The sequence below is a fragment of the Lissotriton vulgaris genome, chromosome 3_1, assembly GCF_964263255.1.
Source record: "Lissotriton vulgaris chromosome 3_1, aLisVul1.2, whole genome shotgun sequence".
In the NCBI taxonomy this organism is placed as follows: Eukaryota; Metazoa; Chordata; class Amphibia; order Caudata; family Salamandridae; genus Lissotriton; species Lissotriton vulgaris.
Window position 1 is genome coordinate 655550169 of NC_141689.1, and position 22809 is coordinate 655572977.

General features: G+C 45.2%; 1 protein-coding gene across 1 annotated transcript in view; it reads right to left on the reverse strand.

Annotated features, from left to right (window-relative positions):
• The window catches only part of CHD1 (chromodomain helicase DNA binding protein 1), a 1544591-nt gene that overhangs the window by 983785 nt on the left and 537997 nt on the right, over positions 1 to 22809 (reverse strand). The window contains exon 16 of the mRNA XM_086960963.1: positions 21277 to 21439. Coding sequence (XP_086817089.1) covers positions 21277 to 21439 — 163 coding nt within the window. The remainder of the gene's footprint in view (positions 1 to 21276; positions 21440 to 22809) is intronic.

The window sequence follows — 22809 nt, forward strand, 5'->3', positions numbered from 1 at the left end:
GATCTTGAGGGGCAGGTGCCTGTTTGGGTGTCTGCGTGGGAGGCGTGAGCGTAACTGGCTGCGATGAGTTCGCCTCCGGGAAGCGACGATAGTAGTCGTTCAGCATCAGTCTAAGGTCAGACACAAGGGTGAGGGGTATGGAAACTGTCTCCTGACGTTCTTCCTCCCGTGAGTCCTCGTGCTGCTCCTCTTCATCTTCATAGGCACCAGATTCCTGGAATGATTCATATCTGTCAGATTGTGGCCTGTCCTTGAAGGAAAAGGTTTCCTCCTCATCCGTATCCTGGCTTTTTATTTGAAGCTGAGAGGGGCTGTAGGCAGCACCTGAGGACTCCTCTCCCTCCGAATCCTGCTCCAACAGCGATGTTGGCGGCAATGGAGAAATCTTTGTCCAAGAGGTGAATTCCGCGGACTTACTGATGGTAGCCGAACCTCTTGTCGACTGAAAAGAGCGTATGGAGATCATGGTCTTTGATTGAGGAGAACTGTAGGCTTTAGCTGTTGAAAGTAAGATTTTCGTCGCCGGAACCACCGTCGACGGGACCATCGTCGACGGGACCATCGTCGACGGGACCATCGTCGACGGGACCTTCGTCGACGGGACCTTCGTCGACGGGACCTTCGTCGACGGGACCTTCGTCGACGGGACCTTCGTCGACGGAACCTTCGTCGACGGGACCTTCGTCGACGGGACCTTCGTCGACGGAGCCTTCGTCGACGGGACCCCCGTCGACATTCGAGACATCGAACCTGTCGTCGACGAAGTCGTCGTCGTCGTCGTCGTCGACGGGCCTGACAGAGACATCTTACTCATCGATGTCGTTGCCGTAGACGTCGTGGTCGTCGACGCAGCCTTAGATGAAGCTGAAGATGACTGAATCGAAGGTTTCACCACAGACTTATGAGCAGAAACCATCGAACTGGTAGAAGGTGCAGATCCAGGACCTTTAAGACTAGACTGCTTCCCCAGAGGAGTAATAGGAAGAGATGATGTCGATTTTTCTTCAGATTTACCCCTTTTAGGCTCCACTTTCTCCACAGAAACAGAGGCCTTCCTTTTCTTGGGAGTGGGGTGAGAAGATTCTTCCTCAGAATCTGTGCCTGGAGTGGCCTTCTTCTTCTGAAGCCACAACAGTAATCTTGCCTCCCTGTCACGCTTAGTTTTGTCAGAAAATTTTCTACAAAGCTTACAGGACTTCACCAGGTGTTCAGGGTAGAGGCAATAAAGGCAGTCCTCATGTGGGTCCTCAGAGAAGAGTCTGGCCTTCCCACAGGATCTGCATGGCCTGAACAGCCTCTTCTTAGAGCTTTCAGCCATTTTAAGCAAAAAGAATACACACAATACCTCAAGGTAGAAGGCGGTAAACAGATTCCCAAAGGGTCAAAAGTTCACACAGGAAACAGAAGAAAACTGAGCAGAGCTCAGGGAGACTCCTTTCTCACACGAAGGCGGTTGGAAATCTGAGGCAGGAAGCTGCTGCTGGGGAGTGTGAGGGCAGGGCAGCAATTCTGATTGGCTAGCTTTTGGACCAAAACAAAGAAATGGTCTGGTTACCAAATAATACAGCCCCTATGGGGATTTTCTATGCAGTTTTTCTTCTCTATGATACTGCTTGGTCATTCTGTTACCGTGAGACTCCCACCATGACGACGGGGAAGATACAAGCATGTGAATCTATGAAAGATGTAATACTGGAGAATTACAAATCAAAAAAGCAATAAGCAAATGTAAAAGCTTCAACTAAAAATCCTGCGAGACCTATTGCACTGTGTGAGGGTGAGGGGTTGAGGGTGAGTGAGGGTGGGGGTGAGTGAGGAGTTGAGTGTGAGTGAGGTGTTGAGGGTGAGTGAGGTGTTGAGGGTGAGTGTGAGTGAGAGTGAGTGAGGGTGAGGGTGAGAGAGTGTTATTGTGAGTTAGGGTGAGGTGTTGAGGGTGGATGAGGGTGAGGGTGAGGTGTTGAGGATGAGTGAGGATGAGTGAGGGTGAGTGTGGGGTCGAGGGTGAGTGAGGGTGAGTGAGGGTGAGTGAGGGTGACTGAGTGTGAGTTATTGTGAGTGAGGATGAGTGAGGGTGAGTGAGGGTGATGGTGAGTCAGAGTGAGTGAGGGTGAGGTGTTGTGGGTGAGGTGTTGAGGGTGAGGTGTTGAGGGTGAGGTGTTGAGGGTGAGGTGTTGAGGGTGAGGTGTTGAGGGTTATTGAGTGTGAGTGAGTGAGGGTGAGGTGTTGAGGGTGAGTGAGTGAGGGTGAGGTGTTGAGAGTGAGTGAGGTTGAGGTGTTGAGGGTGAGGATTTGAGGGTGAGGGTGTGAGGTGTTGAGGGTGAGTGTTTGAGGGTGAGGGCGAGTGATGTTGAGGGGGTGAGGTGTTGAGGGGGTGAGGGTGAGGTGTTGAGGGTGTGCCATTGAGCGTGAGGCTGAGGTGTAGAGTGTGAGTGAGAGTAAGAGTGAGGGTGATTGAGTGTTTTAGTGTTAGTGAGGGTGAGGTATTGAGGGTGAGTGAGGGGAAGGGTGATTGTGGGATTGAGAGTTAGTGAGGGTGAGGTGTTGAGTGTTAGTGATGGTGAGGTGTTGAGGGTGAGTGAGGGTGAGGGTGAGTGAGGGGGAGGGGGAGGCGTTGAGGATGAGTGAGGTGTTTAGGGTGAAGTGTTGAGGGTGTGGGTGAGGAATTGAGGGTGAGGGAGGGTGAGTGTGGGTGAATGTTTGAGGGTGAGTGATTGAGGGTGAGGTGTTGAGGCTGATGTTTTGTGCGTGAGTGAGGGTGAGATGTTGATGGTGATTGAAGGTGAGGTGTTGGGTGAGGCGTTGAGGGTGAGTGAAGTTGAGGGTTGTTGAGTGAGGATGAGTGAGAGTGAGGGTGAGTGAGTAGTTGCGGGTGAGGTGTTGAGGGTGAGTGAGTGAGGGTGAGATGTTGAGGGTGAGTGAGGGTGAGTGAGTGTGTGGTGTTGAGGCTGAGTGAGGATGAGTGAGAGTGAGGGTGAGTGAGCATTTGAGGGTGAGGCGTTGAGTGTGAGGCGTTGCGGGTGAGTGAAGGTGAGAGTGATTGAGTGTGAGTGAGTGTCAGTGAGGGTGAGGTGTTGAGTGTGAGTGAGGATGAGTGTGAGTGATGGTGATTCAGGTGTTGAGGGTGAGTAAGGTGTTGAGGGTGAGTGAGGAGTTGAGGGTGATTGATGTTGAGGGTAACTGAGGGTGAGGGTGGATGAGGTGTTGAGGGTGAGGTGTTGAGTGTGAGTGAGGGGTTGAGGGTGACTGAGGGTGAGTGAGGGTGTGCAGTTGAAGGGGAGGCGTTGAAGGTGAATGAGGGTGAGTGAGTGAGGGTAAGGTGTTGAGGGTGAGTGAGTGATGGTGAGGCGTTGAGGGTGGGTGAGTGAGGTTGAGTTTTTGAGTGTGAGGCATTGAGCGTGAGTGAGTGAGGGTGGGGTGTTGACGGTGAGGTGTTGAGGGTGAGGTGTTGAGGTTGAGCTGTTGAGGTTGAGTGTTGTTGATAGTTGTTGAGTGCGGATCATTGAGAGTGAGTGTGAGTGAGGTGTTGAGGGTGAGGTGTTGAAGGTGAGGTGTTGAGGGTGAGCTGTTGAGGGTGAGTGTTGTTGATAGTTGTTGAGTGCGGATGATTGAGAGTGAGTGTGAGTGAGGTGTTGAGGGTGAGGTGTTGAAGGTGAGGTGTTGAGGGCGAGGCGTTGAGGGTGAGTGAGGGTGAGGGTGAGTGAGGGTGATGTGTTGAGGGTGAGTGAGGGTGAGTGAGGGTGAGGGTGAGTGATGGTGAGTAAGTGTGAGGATGAGTGAGGGTGAGGGTGAGAGTTTGAGGGTGAGTGAGGGTGAGTGAGGGTGAGTGTTTGAGTCTTAGTGAGGGTGAGATGTTGAGGGTGGGTGAGGGTGGTGTGTGAGAGTGTGTGGGTGAGTGGTGTGAGTGTTAAGGTTGTTGTGTATGAGGGGTGTTAGTATGAGGGATTTGAGGGTGAGGGTGTGAGGGTGAGTGTGATGGGAGGGTAGGCATAGTGAGTGATGTTGAGGGGGTAAGGGAGTGTAAGAGAGAGTGAGGGTGAGACTGAGCGGGTGTGAGCGGGTGAGTGAGGGAGTGTTTGAGAGTGTGAGTGAGGGAGTGTGTGAGGTGTTGTGTGAGAGCGTGAGTGATGGGGTGTGTGAGGGGTGTGTGAGAGGGTGTGTGAGAATGTGAGTGTGTGTTAGGGTGAATGAGGGGGTGTGAGGGGGGTGAGGGTGGGGTGTTGAGGGAGTGAGTGTGAGTGTGTGAGGGGTGATGTAGAGGGGATGAGTGTGAGGGGTTGAGTGTTAGGGGGTGTGAGGGGGTGAGGATGAGTGAAGTTGTTTGCGTTAGAGAGTGTGTGAAGTGTTGTGAGTGTGAGAGTGTTGTGCTGATTTTTAGGGGAGCGTGTTTGTGTGAGGGTACGTTGTTTGAGGCTGAGGGGGTGTGTGTGTGTGAGGGTCATTGAGGGTGTGTGAGGGTGAGGTTGTGTGAGTGTGAATTTGAGTCATTGGGAGTGAGTGGGGGTGTGAGGGTGATGGGGTGTGAGGGTGAGGGGGTGTGAGTGTGTGAGTGTGTGAGTGTGAGGGTGAGTAAGTGTGTGTGAGGCTGAAGGTGTGTGATGGTGTATGAGGGAGATGTTGTGTTAGCGTTATTGATCGGGTGTGAAAGAGTGTGATGGTTTTGTTGTGTGAGGGTGATGTTATGAGTGTGTGTCTATGTTAATATTAAAAAAGTAATGTGCTGTTTTTAATAAAAGGTGTCACATGTCCCCTTTGTATGACTTGTGTCTAATGTGTATATTAGTATGTAATGTACGTGTGTATGTTTTGTAGTAAGTGTGTTATTTTTTGTTAACGTGTATGTGGAGTCCCTTTTTTATTTTTATGTTAAAATGGCCGACGTATTGCGTCACGTCGACGTCTGCTATGTTTAGCGGTCTAGTTTTTTTTTGAGTTGTGTGTGTTTTTTGTTTACGTTTTATTTTAGCCAATCGGAGCGCGACGTTTTTGACGTAGCGTTCCGATTTGCATACGTCAACTGTGGAATTCCCCATAGATCGAGAATGTTGGTGCGCGGAAGGCGTGTTCTTGTTCCTGTGGTGTTGCTGCGTCGTTTGACAGGTAAGAATGTAATTCTAAGTTTCTTTTAATGTAATGTATTGTAGTATATATACTATGTTAAAGTTAATTACTTGCGAAATGTATTTATTTAGCTCGTAATATTTGAAAATGTTTGTAATGTAACGTAAACGTTTGTTTTTTATTGGCGATATGTAAAGCATATGTAGTGTTAAACTGTAATGTAAAGTATTAATTTGTTTTTTGTGGTAATTTGACGTACAAAAGGTGTTTGTTTAATTTTCACGTGCTAAATGTGTTTTATAATATATTGATGTAAGTTGTGTTTGCATTATGTATTTGATATCTTTTTTAAACTGTAATGGAATGTATTATTTTGCTTTTTTTGGTAATTTGACGTACAAAAGGTGTTTGTTTAATTTCGAAGTGCTAAATGTGTTTTAATATATTGATGTAAGTTGTGTTTGCATTATCTATTTATGTGATGCTGAAGTAGTCGGATAATTTGTTATTGACGTACTTGAAGTATGAAATCAAAGTTTGTGTATTTGCTGACTAGTATTTTTAGCAATGTATGAACGACATGTACAGTGAAGTAATGTGTTATTCGTTTGCTTTTTGTGACTAAATGACTAAATAGTTCTATGTTCGTAATATGTTTATGTTTTTCTATTGGAACAAATTCTGTTAGGATAAATGCTATTGTGATATGCGTATCTCTTTTTGTGTAACTGTAGACTATTGTATTCAATTCGTCCCATTTTCCGGATGAATCGTTCTTGTTTGTTTCCCTCCAAAAAATTTGACTGTTTCCGAATTTTTTTTTTTTCGTCATATTTTATTTATATTACATGGAATTCCGTGTGAAGAAGTGCTATTGTTGTATGCGTCCGGTTTTTTGTGTAACTGTTGACTATTGTCTTTAATCCGTCCCATTCTCCGGATGAATAGTGATTGTTTATTGTCCTGCGAAAAAGTTGCCTGTTTCACTGGTGTCTTTGTACATTCTCGTCCTCCCTTACTGACACATATTTATAATTGTTTCCTTTGTGTATTATTGTTGTAATATCGTACGAATTAGATTTACTTTTCGGCCCGAAGACTCATTAACATCCTTGCATCCTTTTAGGTCAATTATGTTAAGTTTTTTTTGTGTCTAACGTATCTGCTGCAGTACTCGGTCGACCCCCTTGTTTTCCGTTCTGAAATTTTTTATGTGTAAGAAAATGGGCTAACATTCGTAAAATTTCAGAGTGGGTGAATGCTGCAGAGTGGGTGAATGCTGCAGAGTGGGTGAATGATGCAGATGGGTGAGGATTTGAGGGTGATTGAGGATGAGGGTTGAATGAGTAGTTGAGGATGAGGTGTTGATGGTGAGTGATGTTGAGGGTGAGTTAGTGTTACGGGATGATGGTGTGATGGTGAGGGTGAATGATGGTGGCCGAGTGTGAGTTTGTGAGACTTTTTGAGAATGTGTGTGGGTGTGTGCGGAAGCGTAATTCTTTGTGAGGCCGTGTGTGTGTGAGGGTGGGGGTGTGTGAGTGTTGGAGCATGTGCATGTGTTTTTTAGTGGTCATGAAGGTGAGTGTGGGTGAGTGTGAAAGAGGGTGAGGTGTTGAGGGTGAGTGAGCGTGAGTGAATTTGAGGGTGATAGTGAGTGTAGATGAGTGTGAAGTGTTGAGGGTGAGTGAGGGTGAGGGTAAGGTGTTGTGGTTGAGTGAGGGTGAGGTGTTGAGGGTTATTGAGGGTGAGTTGTTGAGGTTGATTGAAGTTGAGCGTGATTGGGGGTGAGATGTTGAGGGTGAGTGTGTGTGACAGAGGGTGAGGGCTTGATGTTGAGTGAGGGTGAGTGATGGTGAGGGTGAGTGAGGGTGTGGAATTATGGGTGAGGTGTTGAGGGTGAAGTTAGTGAGGGTGAGGTGTTGAGGGTGAGGGTATGAGGGTGAATGAGGGTGAGGTGTTGAGGGTGAGTGAGGGTGATGTAGTGAGTTTGCACTATGATGTTTTATTTTCGTCTGACTTGGCTTAGTTTTGTGTTTTTTTAAACAGTATGTGACTTTTTTCGCCGTGATGCATTTTTTTGTGTGTGTGTCTTGTTGTAGTGAAAATTGTTATGTATGCAAAGTCTTTGTTCTATTTGTGTGTTTTCTTTGTTATATTTTCTTCATTTCAGGGAATGAGCTTCTACGATCGACAGGTAATGACAATTATTTTTTCAAATTATGAAAGAGTGTCTTTGTGACTTTGATACTTGTGTTTATGCATTTGCTTAGTGTAAAGCTAATGTAATTATAGTTTTAGGTCTTTGTGCTCGCATTTAGTTTCTGACTGGCTTGTTGCATTAGAGTGTTTTTGTGCATTTTCATAATGGCTGCTATTTCGGTGTATTTGTTGCCCTGGATTGAGTTCCGTTTTGCCGTACGTGTTTTTTGGTCGCACTTGGCTTGTATTTAGTATTTTTCTCGTCCAAGGGATCCCTGAAGTCCATTTCTGCAGCACACAGCAATCGCACATTATTAACATTCGGCACCCCCACAGTACCATTGAGCAACATCACATTATAAGTTTTGCCCACTAGAGCCGTATTTAGTACACCCCCAGTGTCATTTAGATATAGTACTGCAGTACTGTACAGCTGCAAAGCATGCTTTTTTTGCTGTAATTGTGTGTGGAAGGTAAAAAAAATGTGTCCTAAAGCGTGCACTTCTGGCTGGTGGTGTGTGTGACTGTTGAAAGCGTGGACTGATGCCTGTTTGTGTGCGTGTATGCATGTTGAAAGGATGCACTGCTGACTGATGTGTGTGTACGCCTGGTGAAAGTGGCCATTGCTATCTATTGGTGTATGTGATTGTTAAAAGAGCACATGTTTCTATTGTATGACATTTGCCTGCTGAGTAATGCTGTAGTGGTAATGAGTGGTGCTTTGGTGTTAAATGTTTGTGTGTGGTTGTAGTGTGATAGTGTGTTTTTGTTGAATGATACTGTTTTGTTGGTCTAGAGTGATGTTGGTGTGTTGCTGAGTGATGTTACTGATGTGCTTAGTAATGCTGTTGTTGTGATGTGGTGTTCTGTGCTAGTGATGAGTGGTGCTGTGTTGGTGTTTAATAATTACCAGCACAGCATATCTCAGCACCACAACAGTTGCACTTCTCCCAACAATAGCATCACTGATGTCCACGAATGCAACACGCAGCAATTCCACTTTATCATTCTGCACCCCCACAGTACCATTGAGCAACAATACAGCATCACTCTGCCCCACCACAGCCCCATTTAGCTCCCGAACAGTGTCATTCATACATACTACAGCAGTACTGATGACTGTTGTGTATATACGCCTGGTGATAGAGTCCATTGATGTGTGTGTGTGTGTGCTTCTTAAAAGAATCCATTTTTTTATTGTATGAAGTTTGTCTGCTGAGTAATGCTGTAGTGGTGATGAGTGGTGCTGTTGTGGTAAGTGTTTTTGTGTGTAGTTGTAGTGTGATAGTGTGTTGTTGTTGAATGATGCTGTTGTGGTGGGGCAGAGTGATGTTGGTGTGTTGCTGAGTGATGTTAGTGTGGTGCTTAGTAATGCTGTTGTTGTGATGTGTTTTTCTGTGCTAGTGATGAGTGGTGCTGTGTTGGTGTTTAATAATTACCAGTACAGCATAACTCATCACCCCTACAGTTGCACTTCTCCCAACAACGCCATCACTGATGTCCACGAATGCAACACGCAGCAATACAACTTTATCTTTCTGCACCCCCACAGTACCATTGAGCAACAACTCAGCATCACCCTGCACTACCACATCCGCCTTTCACACAACAACAGTCTTTGTGGTTGAGGGTGATTGAGGGTGAGTGGTTGAGGGTGAGTGGTTGAGGGTGAGTGGTTGAGGGTGAGTGGTTGAGGGTGAGTGGTTGAGGGTGAGTGATTGAGGGTGAGTGATTGAGGGTGAGTGGTTGATGTGTGTGTGGGAACGTTAAAATAGAGTGGGCAATTTAGAAAGATGTGAGATAATTTTGTTTGGCAATACCTAAATGTTGAGAGAGGTGTGGAGAAATGTTAGGAGCTGATGTATTTTCCATCGAAGTTGTGTTTTTTTTTCACTATAAAAATTGTGACCATTGGTGAGGATGCCGCCCTTGAATGTGGCTGTGTGTAATTATAAATGGTGGGATTGTTGTCGGTGTGTGTGTACGGCATGGTATGTAGACTATAGGAGTTTTGATAAATAACCATAACGTTTACAGACGCCATTTTCAACCTTACTGTAATTAGACTGTAACTGTCTGATCCAAGTTACGCTTATCAAATGGCATGAGGAGTTGAGGGAGAGGGTGAATGTGAGTGAGGGTGAGGTTGAAGTGTTAAGTGTGAGTGAGGGTAAAAGTGAGTGTGAGTGAGGCGTTCAGTGTTAGTGTGGGTGAGATATTGAATGCGAGTGAGGGTAAGGGTGATTGAGTAATTGAGAGTTAGTGAGGGTGAGGGGTTGAGTGGTAGTGATGGTGAGGTGTTGAGGGTGAGTGAGGGTGAGGGTGAGTGGTTGAGGGTGAGTGGTTGAGGGTGAGTGATTGAGGGTGAGTGGTTGAGGTTGAGTGGTTGAGGTTGAGTGGTTGAGGGTGAGTGGTTGAGGGTGAGTGGTTGAGGTTGAGTGGCTGAGGTTGAGTGGTTGAGGGTGAGTGGTTGAGGGTGAGTGGTTGAGGGTGAGTGGTTGAGGGTGAGTGGTTGAGGGTGATTGAGGGTGAGTGGTTGAGGGTGATTGGTTGAGGGTGAGTGGTTGAGGGTGAGTGGTTGAGGGTGAGTGGTTGAGGGTGAGTGGTTGAGGGTGAGTGATTGAGGGTGAGTGGTTGATGTGTGTGTGGGAACGTTAAAATAGAGTGGGGGATTTAGAAGATGGTACATATTTTTGTATGGCAATAAATAAATCTAGAGACAGGTGTGGGGAAATGTTTTGAGCTGATGTATTTGCCATCAAAGTTGTGTTGTTTTTTGTTATAGCATGCCTACATTAATGTGTGTGTGGGACCGTTAAAATACAGTGGTGATTATCCAAAAGAAGGCAAAATCGGAAATGTTTCTGTGAGGCAACATAGAAAATCTTTAGTCTGTAAAAGCGCCATAGTCAACAAACTAGGAATACAGGTTGGCTGCAAGTTACCCTTAAGAAAATAGAAAGAGAGGTTGATGGTGAGTAGGTGTGGCGAAATGTTAAAATACAGTGGTAGATTGTATTTAAAGTATAGGAGTTTTGATGTCAAAAAACATAACGTTTCCAGACGCCATTTTCTGCCTTACTGTAATTCGTCTTGAAATGTGTGCTGCAAGTGACCCTTAACAAAATAGCAAGAGAGGTTGGCTGCAAGTTACCCTTAACTAAATAGAAAAAAAGAGGTTGAGGGTGAGTGAGAGTGAGGCTGCTGCGGATGGCTCCCTTAATGTGTGTGTATAAGAAATATGGTGATTATCCAAAAGAAGGCAAAATCGGAAATGTTTCGCTAAGGCAACATAGAAAATCTTTAGTCTGTAAAAGCGTACACGTAGAATAATACGATTTTACATACCACGCTGTAGAGGAAAGTTGTCATATAATAATCATGGTAAGGTAAAGTAAATAAGTATTGATAAAATAAATACACGTTTCTAGTGTTAATATTTGCGTACAGTGACATTGCTTACGTTTTGCAAAAAAGTATCACGTTTCTAGTGTAAGTATTTCCTTTCAGTCGGTTTTTGGGGGGGGGGGGGGGGGGGGCGTTTGCTGTTGTTATCGAGCTAACACCCGGCTCGCATCCTGCTGTTCTAAATTAGCACATCCCCAAAGGAACTTCACAAGTGATTACAATCTTGGCGACAGCGCTTAAAGTAGTCTAGCATCCTGTAGTTTTCGTGACGAAAGCCTTGGAGTCTGTGGCCTGACTTTGTGTTCATGTAAATGGGACTAAAGAATGGTTTTTTTTTAGGTGCAATGCTAGAGATACAATCGGTATTTTTAACGTAGCACGCTTTATTTCGTGGTGTAGACGATTTCAGTTGTAGGCCTGCAGATTAGGGAATGTACAAGCCGATGTAACTTTTAATGCGTATGTCATTATCTCGTGGTGTAGACGATTTCAGTTGAAAGTCTGTTTGTATTCGGAGAGCATAGATGGGTGCAGGGACAGAGAGGGGAGGTCCTGGCGTCTGGAGAGGGGGAGTTGATTTGCGAGCCTGGCTGTGTACGGGAACAGAGGGGGGAGGTTCGTGCGTTTGTGGGTTGTAAGTTTAACTTTTTTAGGTGCAATGCTACGATGTAGCTTGTAATGCGTCTGTCATGATTTTTTTTTGTCGACCATTTCAGTTTAAAGTCTTTTTTTGTGTTCGGAGAGCCTGGATGGGTGCAGGAACACAGAGGGGAGGTCCTGGCGTCTGGAGAGGGGGAGTTGAAATGCGAGCATGGCTGTGTACGGGAACAGAGGGGGGAGGTTCGGGCGTTTGTGGGTTGTAAGCTTAACTTTTTTAGGTGCAATGCTACGATGTAGCTTGTAATGCGTCTGTCATGATTTATTTTTGTCGACCATTTCAGTTTAAAGTCTTTTTTTGTGTTCGGAGAGCCTGGATGGTGGTAGACAAAATGGGGAGGGGGCGGATCCGGAGGTGCGTCTGGAGAGGGGGAGTTGAAATGCGAGCATGGCTGTGTACGGGAACAGAGGGGGGTGGTTCGGGCGTTAGTGGGTTGTGGAAGACATGTGGAAGGCTGTACAAATGTTTGGTAACAAATAAGTATGTTTCATTGTCCCGTAAAATAAATTTGGCGAAGTTAGAGTTGAAGAGGAAAATGTTTTCTGAAAGGAAATAGGTCGTGGTAATGGTAAGACTTTCGTGTGCCAAACAGTTTCACGGTGGTAGACAAAATGGGGAGGGGGCGGATCCGGAGGTGCGTCGTGAGGGGGAGTGGAGAAGGAGGGGGGAGTAGAGTAGGGGAGGCACGGCCTAACAGCCCTGCAATCAAAAAGTGAGGAGGCGGAGCTGGGGGAGGCTGTCAGAGAGAGAGAAGGCAATGCAGGCGGATAAGGGCTTGTGCACGCGCTTTGAAGCTGTTTGCGCATGCGCATTGAGCTTAAATGTCTCGTGCACTGCAAGGAATCGCCACGATTCCTTGCAAGTTGGATAAAGAGTGGATAAGCCCCCATAGTCTCGCAAGCTCGATGCGCATGCGCATCGACAGGCGAGACCTAAAAACTGAAAACTGACCCTGAATCCTAAAAATACCCCTTTACCCCAAAAACCAAAACTGACCCAGAACACTAAAAGTACCCCTTTACCCAAAAACCCAAAACTGACCCTGAACCCTAAAAATACCCCTTTACCCAAAAACTGTAAACTGACCCTGAACTCTAAAAATACCCCTTTACCCAAAAACTGAAAACTGACCCTGAATCCTAAAAATACCCCTTTACCCCAAAAACCAAAACTGACCCTGAACCCTAAAAGTACCCCTTTACCCAAAAACCCCAAACTGACCCTGAACCCTAAAAATACTCCTTTACCCAAAATTAATTAATATTACAATTAAATTACTTCCCACCCTATTCCCCTATAAACCCACAACCCGCTCCAGTAGTAAAACATATAATTTAGTTAAAAATATACATAAATTATCAATTAATTATTCTATTAATCAATTAAAATAAATCATTGCCAATTAATATTTCATAGCAAAATAAATTAATCATTAAAAAATATTTTTTTCATTACAATTAAATTACTTCCCACCCTATTCCCCTATAAACCCACAACCCGCTCCAGTAGTAAAACATATAATTTACTTAAAAAAATACATAAATTATCAATTAATTAATCAATTAATCAATGAAAATAATTCATTGACAATTACTATTGAATTGCAAAATAAATTAATCATTAAAAAATAATTATTTAATTACAAATAAATTACTTCCCACCCTATTCCCCTATAAACCCACAACCCGCTCCAGTAGTAAAACATATAATTTACTTAAAAATATACATAAATTATCAATTAATTAATCAATTAAAATAATTCATTGCCAATTAATATTTAATTGCAAAATAAATGAATCATTGAAAAATAATTATTTAATTACAAATAAATTACTTCCCACCCTATTCCCCTATAAACCCACAACCCGCTCTGGTAGTAAAACATATTTACTTTTATATATTTTTTATTTATAAAAACATATTAAACACATATTATAACAATTAATTTAAATACTTAACTAATATTTCTAACACATATTAGTAAATCGAAATTACTTACATCGATATATATGCTATCGATATAAGTAATTTCGATATTACTTACCTTAGGGTCGATATTCTGGACATCGATATTCTGTCCCATCGATATTAGCAACTCGATATAAGTGTAAGTCGAAATAAAAAAATCGATATTTTGACTGTTTACCCCCTCTTCATATATGGTCAAGTCCTCGTCCTTCTGGCCTGGGAGCCTGCTGTATGTATTGTGGCAGGGGTCCCGATCACTCGATATTGGAATTGAACTTGTGGAATGTGTTTCCCTCTTAATGCACTCATCCGAAAACCAGCCATTTCTGGACCCATATCTCAGATCACTATTGTTCGGAAGTTCAGTAACAGGGCTATGATGAGTACTGTTTTCTATGCTAAGTACACGTTCTGGTTTATTTTTCATAAAATACGCATTTTTGTTCGGTGAGTTGCTTGTTTCCGGGCAGGGTGAACGACCGGTGCCAGCAGAGAATTTGACCTGTTTGGAACTTCCAGTTTGGTTCTCTGTTTGTGGATCCGGTCCTGGCCACCAGGGTGGGCAGCGTGGTCTTTCGGGCTCTGCATTGGCCGCAGTGTTGGGGTTCCCCAGTGCCGTAAGACCGTGACCCTGTGACCTAGAAATTGGTAACTACACAGCTCCTGCGAATCTCTTCTTGGTGCCCAGCAATTTGTCGCTGTCACCCATACTCGCAACTTCTATTTCCACGATAGTCCCTTTGTATGTACTGAATACATGTTACCCAAAAGGCTTTGTGTGTGGCTGTGTGTGTGTGTGTGTGTGTGTGTGTGTGTGTGTGCGCGCTTGTGTGTGTGTCTCTGTGTGTGTGTGTGTGTGGCTGTGTGTGTGTGGCTGTGTGTGTGTGGCTGTGTGTGTGTGTCTGCGTGTGTATGTCTGTGCGGCTGTGTGAGTGTGGCTGTGTTGAGTGTGGCTGTGTTGAGTGTGGCTCTGTGTGTGTGTGTGGCTCTGTGTGTGTGTGTGTGTGTGGCTCTGTGTGTGTGTGTGTGGCTCTGTGTGTGTGTGTGGCTCTGTGTGTGTGTGTGGCTCTGTGTGTGTGGCTCTGTGTGTATGTGTGTGGCTCTGTGTGTGTGTGTGTGGCTCTGTGTGTGTGTGTGTGTGGCTCTGTGTGTATGTGTGTGGCTCTGTGTGTGTGTGTGTGGCTCTGTGTGTGTGGCTCTGTGTGTGTGTGTGGCTCTGGCTCTGTGTGTGTGCGTGTGTGTGTGTGTGGGGGGTGTGTGTGGGTGTGTGTGTGTGTGTGTGTGTGTGTGTGTGTGTGTGTGTGTGGCTCTGTGTGTGCATGTGTGGCTCTGTGTGTGTGGGTGGCTCTGTGTGTGTATGTGGGTCTGTGTGTGTGTGTGGGTCTGTGTGTGTGTGTGGGTCTGTGTGTGTGTGTGTGTGTGTGTGTGTGTGTGTGTGTGGGTCTGTGTGTGTGTGTGGGTCCGATGCATACTACTGAACACCCGCTCCGCAAGCAAGCATGCCGTCGAGCTCTGGGACCTGCTCGACACAACATCCCCGGACATCGCCTTCCCGAAAGAAACCTGTTTTAACGACTCCTCTGCATCAGACATCACCATAGCCATCCCAGACTGCTACAAGATCACCCGCAGAGACCGCACCAACGGAGTCGGAGGAGTAATTGCCATCGTCCACAAGAACAGCATCAAGGTCTCGACTAGCACAGACGACGCGCTCAGCACCGCTGAACACATGCATTTCCAGATCCACACAGACCCTAACTCCACCCTCAGAGGCACCCTCGTCTACCGACCCCCTGGACCCCTCCCCCAGTTCAGCGACTCCATCGCCAACTTGATCAGCACGCACGCCCTGACCTCCACCTCAGGGACCTGAAATTTCACCTTGAGAACACAACAACAACAACTCCACAACCCTGTTCGATAACCTCGCCAACCTTGGACTGAAGCAACTTGTCACAACGCCCACCCACTCCGACGGCCACACGCTCAACCCCGTTTTTTCCCTCAAGCCTGCACGTCTCCATCAGCCACACCATCAAACTCCTCTGAACCGACCACCACTGTATCCACTTCGCCTTCCAGAAACCCACCACACACCACCGCACCCAACAGATCCCCCGCCGCTGCTGGAGCAAAATCATCGAAGACCAACTACACGCAAACCTCGCTCTCAGCCCACCCACCGAACCCTCCCACACCGAAGACGCTGCCCACAGCCGCAGACGCTGGATCGAGGACTGCACTAACACCCTCGCCCGCTGAAGAACCCCCCCCCCCCCACAGACACACCAGCAAGAGGGCCAGCTTGTTCACCCCATAACTCCATGCCTCCAAGCAAGCCTGCCGGAAACTAGAGTAGAAATGGCACAGTGAACAAACTCCGGACAGCCACGAAGCACACAAGGACGCCATCCGCAACCACCACCACTCTCTCAACTAGGATAATTTTGAGAGTGTGTTGTGTGAGCTTGCATATTACTAGTGGAATGAGTGGGAGTTGCGGAAAAGTGTACGCAAATCTGCCTGACCAGTTAATCCATATTGCATTGCCCTTGGTCTACGGGTGTGGGAAACTGGCGGCGAAGGCTGGCCATTTTGCGTTTGCATGTGTGGCTAACAGATCTATTTATTTTATTTATTTATTTATTTTATTTGAAAGTTTTATATAGCGCGAACAAGATCTTTGCAGATATCAGAGCCCTTTACACAGAGAGGGTACATGATGGAGCATAGTCAAAACAGGTAAGTCAGTAAAGCTAACAGTACAAATAGATGGGGTCAGAGCTAATAGTGTAAAGCAATAATACAGGTAATAAAAATAAGCAAAGGGGTACATGATGGAGCATAGTCAAACAGGTAAGTCAGTAAAGCTAACAGTACAAATAGATGGGGTCAAAGCTAATAGTGTAAAGCAATAATAGAAGTAATAAAAATAAGCAAAGGGGTCGAGCAAGTAGTACAGATCTGTGCAGATTCTTTAAGAGTCTAAAATAGTAGTTCAGGTGTATTTAGCCATGAGGATAGCTTTTACTTCTTTCTTAAAACGTATAGTGGAGGAGATGAGCCTGATTTCAGGAGGGAGTGAGTTCCAGATTCTGGGTGCCATTCCTGAGAAGGAGCGTTTATAGGTTTTTTCCTTCCGAAATCTTCGAGGCTTCAGCAGAAGATTGTTTGTGCCTCTAGTGCTTCTAGAGCCGCCAGAGATTGTCAACTTCTGATTGAGGTAGCCGGGTGAGTTAAGGTGTACCGCCTTGTGTGTCATGCAGGCAATTTTCAATTGTCTGGTTGGCCCCATATCTGGAAAAAAAAGGTTGAAGAACTTGCGGATGAAGTGCCCATTTGTGTATTTGTTGAGTCTGAAGACTTAACAGATCCGCTATCTGATTGTTCACCCCTGGAAGATGTTGTGCCAGCAGATATATGTTTTTCTGGCATGGCCCATCTCCATATACTGTGAGCTAGGTGAGACAGCTGCAAAGAATGTGTTCCTCCTTGTTGCTGTATGTAATATATTGCTGTCATATTGTCCGTGCGGACTAGAACAGTCTTGTTGAGATGTGCTTGGAAAGATTTTAGCGTGAGAAATATTGCCAATAATTCTAGGTAATTGATGGGGAGCAGTTTTTGTTGAGTGCTCCACCTGCCCTGAATTGTGTAGTTTAGGAGATGGGCTCTCCAGCCGGTGAGTGATGTGTCTGTTAGCACTATCTGTGGAACTGGCTCTAGGAACGGCCGCCCTCTGGAAAGGTTTTGTGTGCTCCTCCATTGCAGAGAGCGATGTGTGCGGCTGTCCACCAACACCAGATCTGTAAGTTGACCTTGATCTTGGTTCCACTGACGTGCTATGCATTCTTGTAAAGGGAGCATCTGAAGTCTTGCGTGAGGTACAATGAAAATACAAGAGGCCATCATTCCTATGAGCAGCATAAACACTTGTGCTGGGAGAGAGTGTTGGGGCTGAAAATTGCCGATGAGGGTTTGCATACTGGCTATCCTGGCTGGATTGGGGTATGCTAGAGCTTTGGAAGTGTCTATTGTGGCCCCTAGATACTGATGTATGAAGGAGGGCTGGAGGTTTGACTTGGTGTAGTTTACTGTGAACTCCAAGCTGTGTAGCAGCTGTATGGTTTGATAAGTGTGGTGAACACACTGGTTGTATGACTTGGCTTTTATCAGCCAGTCGTCGAGGTATGGAAATACATGGATTTGTTGTCTTTTCAAGTGTGCGCTACTACTGGAAGGCACTTTGTGAACACTCTGGGTGCTGTGGTCACCCTGAATGGAAGGACTTGGAATTGATAGTGTTGGCCATCCACTGAGAACCTTAGTTATTTCCTGTGAGCAGGGGGTATGGGAAGATGGAAGTAGGTGTCCTTGAGATCTAGTGTGGCAAGGATGACGCCTTGCTGAAGTAGTCGAAGGACCTCTTGAAGAGTGATCATATGAAAATGACCTGACTGTATGTAGATATTGAGAGGTCTGAGGTCATGTATTGGCCTTAGGGTTCCGTCTTTTTTGGGGATTAGGAAATCCAGGGAGTAAACTCCTGTTCCTTGATGTTGTATGGGGACCGGTTGTATAGCATGCTTTTGAAGCAGCAAGAGAACTTCCTGTCTGAGGAGTGTTACATGTTCCGTGGACATCGGACACTGCTTGGGTGGTATGTCGCGTGGAGAGTTGCAGTAAGTTCCAGGCAGTAACTATACTGGATAATTTATCTTACCCACCTGTCTGTAGTGATGGAATTCTAGACAGGTAGGAACTGTGAGAGTCTCCCTCCGACCGGATTGGAATGGTCTGGAGGGTAATCACTGTTTATTAGAGGGAGAGGCGCGATTGTTGTTGTTACCTTTGCCTCTTCCTTTGTTGTTATTTTCCCAGTACCCACCTCTAAAATATCCCTTGTTGGGGGATGTTTGTGTAGGGTTTTTGTAGGAGGAAGATGCAGTGTCTGCTCTGATGTTTTTGGTTGCACCTCTATAGAAGAAGCATCGAAAGGAACCTCATGTGAATGGAGACTGTAATGCTCCCATGGATTTAGCAGTCTCCGTGTCCTTTTACATTTTTTCTGAAGCCTTATCCAAAGCTGGGCCAACCATGTGTTCTTGATTGAACGGCTGATTGAGAATAGTTGTCTGTACCTCTTGTTTGAAGCCAAAAATGCACAACCAGGCATGTCTCCTTAGTAACACACTAGTGTTAAAAGATCTAGATGCGGTGTCTGCTGCATCGAGGGCACACTTATTTGATGCATTAGTTATTAATTTGCCCTCTTGAATTAAATCATTGGCCTTAGTCTTATATCGAGCAGGCAAATGCTGCAATAGGGTTTCCAGTTGGTCCTAATGAGCCCTATCGTACCTGGCAAGTAATGCTTGTGCATTGGCTATCCTCTAGTGATTGGCTGCTTGGGCCGCAACTCGTTTGCCCGAAGAATCTAATAATTTGGACTCTTTGTCTGGAGGTGGAGCATCCCCCGAGGTCTGAAAGTTGGCAAGTTTTCTAGTGTTGGTGGACCCTTGATGTAGGTGGGATCATTGGGAGCGGGTTGATATTTTTTGTCAATTCTAAGATTGAGAATTATATCCCTCACAGGGTCTTTCAATATGTCTGTGGCGTGTTTAATGTCACCTTTTAACAATGGTAAAGTTTGTACAGTCTTGTGTTTATTAGGAAGTTTTCATCTGTGGGGTCCAAATGCATTTGAACACCATGGTATTGGGCAGCCCTGATAATAAGCCAATATTGCCATCTGGGGAGATGGCTTTGTTGGGTATGCATCGGGATCAAGAAGGTCTGGAGGATCAACTGGGTCATCATAATCATGCCATGTGTCCTGTGGTAGGTCTGTGTCATCATCAGGGTCAGTGAAAGGGTCATTGTTTCCTCCCCCCTAAATCATCATCTGCTCTGGAGCCTTCAAAGGGGTTCTTGGATCTTTCGGCTTCGACATAGAGTTGGAAGTCTTTTTTGGTTCAGAGTGCTTTGGTTTTGGATCTGAGGCCCTTTGTTCTTTCGGTGCGGAGGTGTTCGGTGCTGAGGCCTTTTTGGGGACTGCGGGAGTATGATGAGCTCCCAGCTTCGGTGCTGACTGTGTCCGAGGGGCACTGATATGTGGCTTGCTTGGTCCCAAGCTGTCACAAGGCCTTTCCTTTGTCTTCGGAGCTGGGCCAGGTGGCGGGGCTTCTGAAGCTTTGTTTCGGTCGCAACTGGGGCCTGAAGGCACAGTCTGGACCGGTGCCTTCTTTTTCTGGGGTAGGGAGGGGGCAGGGGCAGTTGTACTCACTCGTTGACCTGGAGTGACGTGGTCCTCTGAGTCAGACTTGACTGCCTCGGAAATGATTTCCAGATCCTCCAAATCCTCCTCAGGGACGTCGGGCCTTCGTCGAATATGTCTTCCGGCACCGGAGCAGCCTGTTGTGCCATAACATATCGTCAGGCCCGTCGCTCACGGACAGTCTTTTTAGATCAAAAGGAGGAGCAGGCCTGGCAATTGTTCTCATCGTGCTCGGGCGAGAGACAGAGGTTACAAGACCTTGTGTTGGTCACTGTGTGGGAATTTAGCTCTACACCGTGGGCATTTTCTAAATGGAGTCCTTTCCATTAGCCGTAGACCTAAATGGCGTCGATAGGCCCAGTGGCCCGCGTCAACGACTGGAATCGAGTATTTGAGAAGCGCATCGAGGAGCATGCAAACGAAAACAATACCGTCGAGTATGCGACGGTGTGCAAGTCGAAAAGGTTTGGATATAATACGGTACCAAACCCGCGTGCTGAAGTTACATCCGAACCCGATGGCGGAAAAAAACTATCTGAGCATGGAGTCGATACCCATGCGCACTATCGTCCAAGGGAGGAGTCACCTATCTTGTGACTACAAGAGGCTTCTTCCAAGACAACAAGCTGAAAGCATCCAAGCCCAACACCAGATGGCAATCTATGCACAAAGTGTGAATTCTGCAGCTCATATGCCTTGAACTAAATGCTTTGGGGAACAATGCTCTTCACAAGTGAAAAAAAGGAGGAAATAGATCTTTGGATCCACTCCAGAAGGCGTGGAAAGAAAGGAACTGACACCAGCATGCCTAGGCGGCTCTTATATGTTCGGCTCTGTATGTCATTTTCAGAATGGAACGAGACAAACTAAGTTTGCTAGCAAGCAGGAGAACTGCTTTGAATTTTCCAGATTTATTCTGGTGCCAGTAGATATTTATAAGGTGAGGAATCTGGGTTAGAATTATCCATCAGAAGTCATAATTTCCTGATGTCTTGGCATCTACCCACACAACCTCTGGGCACACTCTTGCCTGTTTTTTTTTGTTTTTTAATGGTATCCTGCCACTATCCATCATTATACTTTAAGGCACCTTCCCTTCTCAAACCTCAAATAATAATACATTTGCTTCCACCAGTCTCTACACCATATACCACAATTTATGTAAAACATAACATACCAGGCATTACCCCATAATCTGAGAATTCTCTCACTGGATGAAGATGTATTCCTCGCTCAATATCAGAGCATAGATCCAGAAACATGCTGATAGCAGCCCTGTGAGTGTATTTCCAGGGCACCCTGCACTTCCCACATTGCTGTGATTTTCCAGAGCCTTGGCTCACAGTAGCGAAAGTGGTTGATAGCAGAAGAGAGACACGCGCATTCTATCCCGTCCTTCGTACTTGGGGAGGCTTAAGAAAGGTAGAAGAAGGTTGGCAATACAGACACCGCCAATACCCCCATCCTCATGTCTCAGGGGACCCAGAGAGGCATTGGATCGACATTTGCCGGAGCACTAGCTTGTGAGTCTGGGTTTTCACTGTTGTGACATCAGAAACAACGGAAAATGCACAGGAGTGGCTGTTAACTTAAAGATTCTACCAGGTTTCGCTTCATGCACCCTAGACATTGAAAACAATTATTAAAAGAAAGAAGCATATTTTTGGTATTGTTTCAATAGGGGAGGTCATATCACTTTTTTTACCTGTAAGGATTCCTGTTTGTTATACACTTCATGATCTTCCGGGGGTTTAATGAGGTAGCAATGATTACAACACTTCTTGAGTTCCATCATGACATTCAAAAACCCCGAGGTACTACCCTTAGAACCTTTACTCAAGGCTTTGTAGTTTCTGGTTAATATCCATCTAAAATAAAACAGAAGAATAAAAAGAGATTTATGCTTTGTAGGTCGAGCCACATCTGATAAGAAGTGAAAGAGAAACATTTTGTTGATGTAAATTAACTGCCATAAATGAAAATAAAATAAATAGGATAAAACAATTCTGGAAAGGCTTTCATACGACATTTCTATATATACATGTTGATAACACAAACAACTGTATTACACATATTAATATTCAAATTATGATAATTATGAGCACAAAAAGACTAGCAATCGTGAGAAAAAATCCAAAACTGTTTTTCGAACATTTTCTAAACTGGGTGGGCAGAAATGAGAATAAATGAGATTAAGCACTATTCCGCAGATCTTGAAACAACACTTCCAGTCAACGTATCTTACAGCAAATGACCTCCGGGCTAATCCATAAAAATAATCATTGTGAACGAAAAGTATTATGCTTATTTGTATGCATGTGTTTTTTAATTGTATTATTTATTGCCATTTTGTTGCCGTGGTTGGGGCATGAGTAATCCTGTAAACCAAGCCACAGATGTCAAAATCTCTTCCTCACAATGCTGGAAAAGTTCACAGCACTAAGGAGATTTATTTGATTTGCAATAGCTGGAGTACTGCAATCTCTTCTTGTTTGGTGATGTGGGTGATTGCAGCAGTCAACTTATGGTTAAGTTACACTTTACATTAAAATAGCCTTTTCTAGATCTTTAGCGACTTTGGCCTTGGTCGATGAATTTGCATATACCTTTCTTTAAAAAGTGAAGATGCATCTACATACATCTTAGATTAATTGATTCAAAAATATAGGATGGAGATTGCTCATATGATTTTCCCGTTTATTGATTTGGAGCTTTAAAGTTGCAAATTTCAACGTGCAGAATTGCTGATAGTGCACGTTTTCTTTGGTGGTGAATAGATCTAGCCAAGGCTCTCCTCACTGCTGAAGAGGCCTTCCACCACCTCGAAGTGAAAACGGCATTCGTGATCCAGCATGCACCAGTGTAGGAAAGTGGGTTTCTGTTGCAGTAACTGCCCACACACACTTTTTGCAAGACTAATGATGCACTTTTACTTGGTGTGCCCTGGGTCTAGGCCAATCAAGTTCCCAGGACCTGTGTTCTTTCCCCAAAACTAAACCCAATTGGTATCTCAGGCCACAAGTCAGCCCCTGGTAAATGGTACCACAGGTATCCAGGGCACTGTGACCAGAGAAAGCCTCTAAGGGCTGCAGCACCTATTTTGCCATCCTTAGAGGTCCTGTACCACTACTGATAGAGTTCACTTTTCGATACCCTAATTACCCATTGCTGATGTATGAGTTAGCATCATATGGCTAACTGATGAAGTTCGTATATGCACTTATGCTGAATTATTCCA